The following is a 2,697-nucleotide window of genomic DNA, read 5'->3' on the forward strand; positions in this document are numbered from 1 at the left end:
TCCTCCCTGTACCTTCAGTTTTAACCTGCCATCTTTCCAATGGTTTGGCCTTTTTCGCATTAAAGGTACTCGCACCAACGTGTAGCGTACCTGAGCAAGACTAAGACTTAGTGTTTTAAATAGAAAGGTGTTAGTAAAGATGCATGTGGGCAAACGAATGGATAAAAGAGACTTGGATTAATACTGCACGAAAAACACTGCACGATTTGTTAGTTTGTCAACAGATGTTTTTATATAGTTTTGCTGTTAAATTGACTTTAGTTCAACCAGAACTTTCTACGTTTTCCGATTCTCAGTTCACCGTGGAGGCATGAGAGAAAAAGTTTCCTTCAAGAATTCAAGGAAACACGAGGTGAGTAACTGATATACAAATTATAATTATGTTGGTGAAGTATTCCTTTAAGAGGTCTAGTTTTATACCAAGCATACAGTATTTAGCAGATCCATAGAGATATGGAGGCATTACATTGGGTATGACGTCTTTCAATGACATAGTAGACAGAACAGAACTGTGATATGTGTACAGCAGCAAGAAACGACATGGTGAGTAATACAAATCTGTATTTTTTATTTTTTTTACAGACATCACAACGACACATGCAGAGAAAACAGTTGCTAACAATTGGAGAACGGGCAGCTGAATATACAGTATTATCTGAAACAACAGACGATTCACATAAAGTCGGGCATGGATGGGGTTCAAATGTTGTGGGAGAAGAAAACAAATGAACCAAAGACGCTGTAAATGTGTGTTCCTGGAGAGAAGAGCGAGAGTGGGAGCAGAAGACGTGTAGACGTGACGAGGTTGGGCTGGAGTGAGGGTTTCCGAGTCTAAAGGTTTCTCTCCAGAAGGACAGTCTTTAGGTCCGCAGGGCAGTTGACGGTGAAGACGGAGTGGGAGGTGTTTCGTCTTTCCACGAGGGTGGCAACAGCTTCGCCCAGGTCCAGGTGGTTCAGGTAACCAGGTGCCATGCGCTCCGGAGTGGCCACACCGGTGTTGATCTTCACCTGCCAGTACCGATCAATACAGGAAGACAGGGATGAAGAGTTCACTGTTTTGACCATCATTTACAATAACACCTAAGTAACTGCTGGAGACTCGGTGACATCAGTGCAATATTTTCTAAGCCAATGAAAACACAATGATTCTTACATAGTTAGGAATATTATACCCCTAAATCCTACACACTGTTCCTTAAAGTGCCAGTTATGTTTCAAATTGCAGTTTAAATGACCAGTGTAAAACGAGGAAATGGTTTGGCACTGAACTGAAGTAGGAGCCTGAGAATAATGCCCCCTTCTCTATATACCGAAAAGTCAGATTTCCATGTATTTTTTGATAATAAAGCAGGTCTAAGTGCTATATAAATACTGTTGAAGCAGGAAAACGCTCATTATATCCACTTTAACACCAATAGTCCACTATAATATTGTTGCGATATCGATAGAGGTATCTGGTTATATATGTTGTGATATTTGATTTTCTCCATATCGCCCAGGCCTATTGTTATGTCATAACTATACAGTCAGCCGTAGAATTGCCGCTAAACGCCATGTAGTTGACCAACACAGCGAGTCAGCAGTAGTTACATGTGAGGACGGCCAGTGCAGATGTGATAGACTGGAAACACTGACCAGTCAGAGCAGCCTGGGCTTTTTTGGGAGGGGGGCTTAAAGAGACAGACGGCGAAACAGAGCGTTTCAGAGGAGGGTGAATACAGGTATATTCAGACAGACAGCATGAGAAAAATAATGTGTTTTCGAACATTAAAGCATGTGAACATGTTCCAGTAGAAACCCAAATAAAATAAAAAGTATGAACCTGAAAATGAGCATGATATGTCCCCTTTAATTTCAGTTGGAGTTGTATTTCAGTTCTCATGAACCGCGTAGCACATCAAGCTGATAACTTACTCGAGCAAATGTCGTGTTTAAAATGGATTACTTTCATGATCTCGTGTGGAGCTGCAGAGACCTAAATGAACAGGACTGAGGTCAGGTAACAATCTTTCACTTGGGTGCTTTGTTTACTGAGCTCTTGCTTTGTAATCCCACTGAAGTCTCACCTGGTTGAGTTTGCAAGGCACCTCGGGATACTCCTCTCGTAGAACCTGGCAGAAGGCCAGGGTGCTGGCAGCTCCTATGGTCAGGAAGCCGGTACCGGGCATCAGCAACTTCTCACCTGCTCCTCCTGTGGCAGAGGGCATACATACAACACAGCTAAGAAGAATGGCTGTGTGCTGGGGTTTAAATGTGACCATAGACCACAACACACTGTTCTAATTTATTTAATACATATACATATACACACATATATATATACACATACACATATATATATACACACATACACACATATATACACACATATATATACATATATACACATACACACACATATATATACACACATACACACATATATATACATATATACACATACACACATATATATACATATATACACACACACACATATACACACATACACACATATATATACACATATACACACATATATATACACACACACACACATATATATACACACATACACATACACACACATATATATACACATATACACATATATATACATATATATATACATACATATACATACATATATATACATATACATACATATACATACATATATATACATATACATACATATATATACATATATATGTATAT

At 39.3% G+C, this 2,697-nt stretch overlaps 1 protein-coding gene across 1 annotated transcript in view; it reads right to left on the reverse strand.

The window, feature by feature from the left end:
• Positions 1-548: 548 nt before the first annotated feature.
• The window catches only part of LOC116394858 (uncharacterized), an 11,333-nt gene continuing 9,184 nt past the window's right edge, over positions 549-2,697 (reverse strand). Inside the window, exons 5-6 of the mRNA XM_031868211.1 lie at positions 2,067-2,191; positions 549-1,008 (exon numbers count right to left, since the gene is read on the reverse strand). Of these exons, the coding sequence (XP_031724071.1) occupies positions 832-1,008; positions 2,067-2,191 (302 nt within the window). The 3' untranslated portion in view covers positions 549-831. The remainder of the gene's footprint in view (positions 1,009-2,066; positions 2,192-2,697) is intronic.

Source organism: Anarrhichthys ocellatus, unplaced genomic scaffold, assembly GCF_004355925.1.
Source record: "Anarrhichthys ocellatus isolate YVR2014 unplaced genomic scaffold, GSC_Weel_1.0 scaffold41, whole genome shotgun sequence".
NCBI lineage: Eukaryota > Metazoa > Chordata > Actinopteri > Perciformes > Anarhichadidae > Anarrhichthys > Anarrhichthys ocellatus.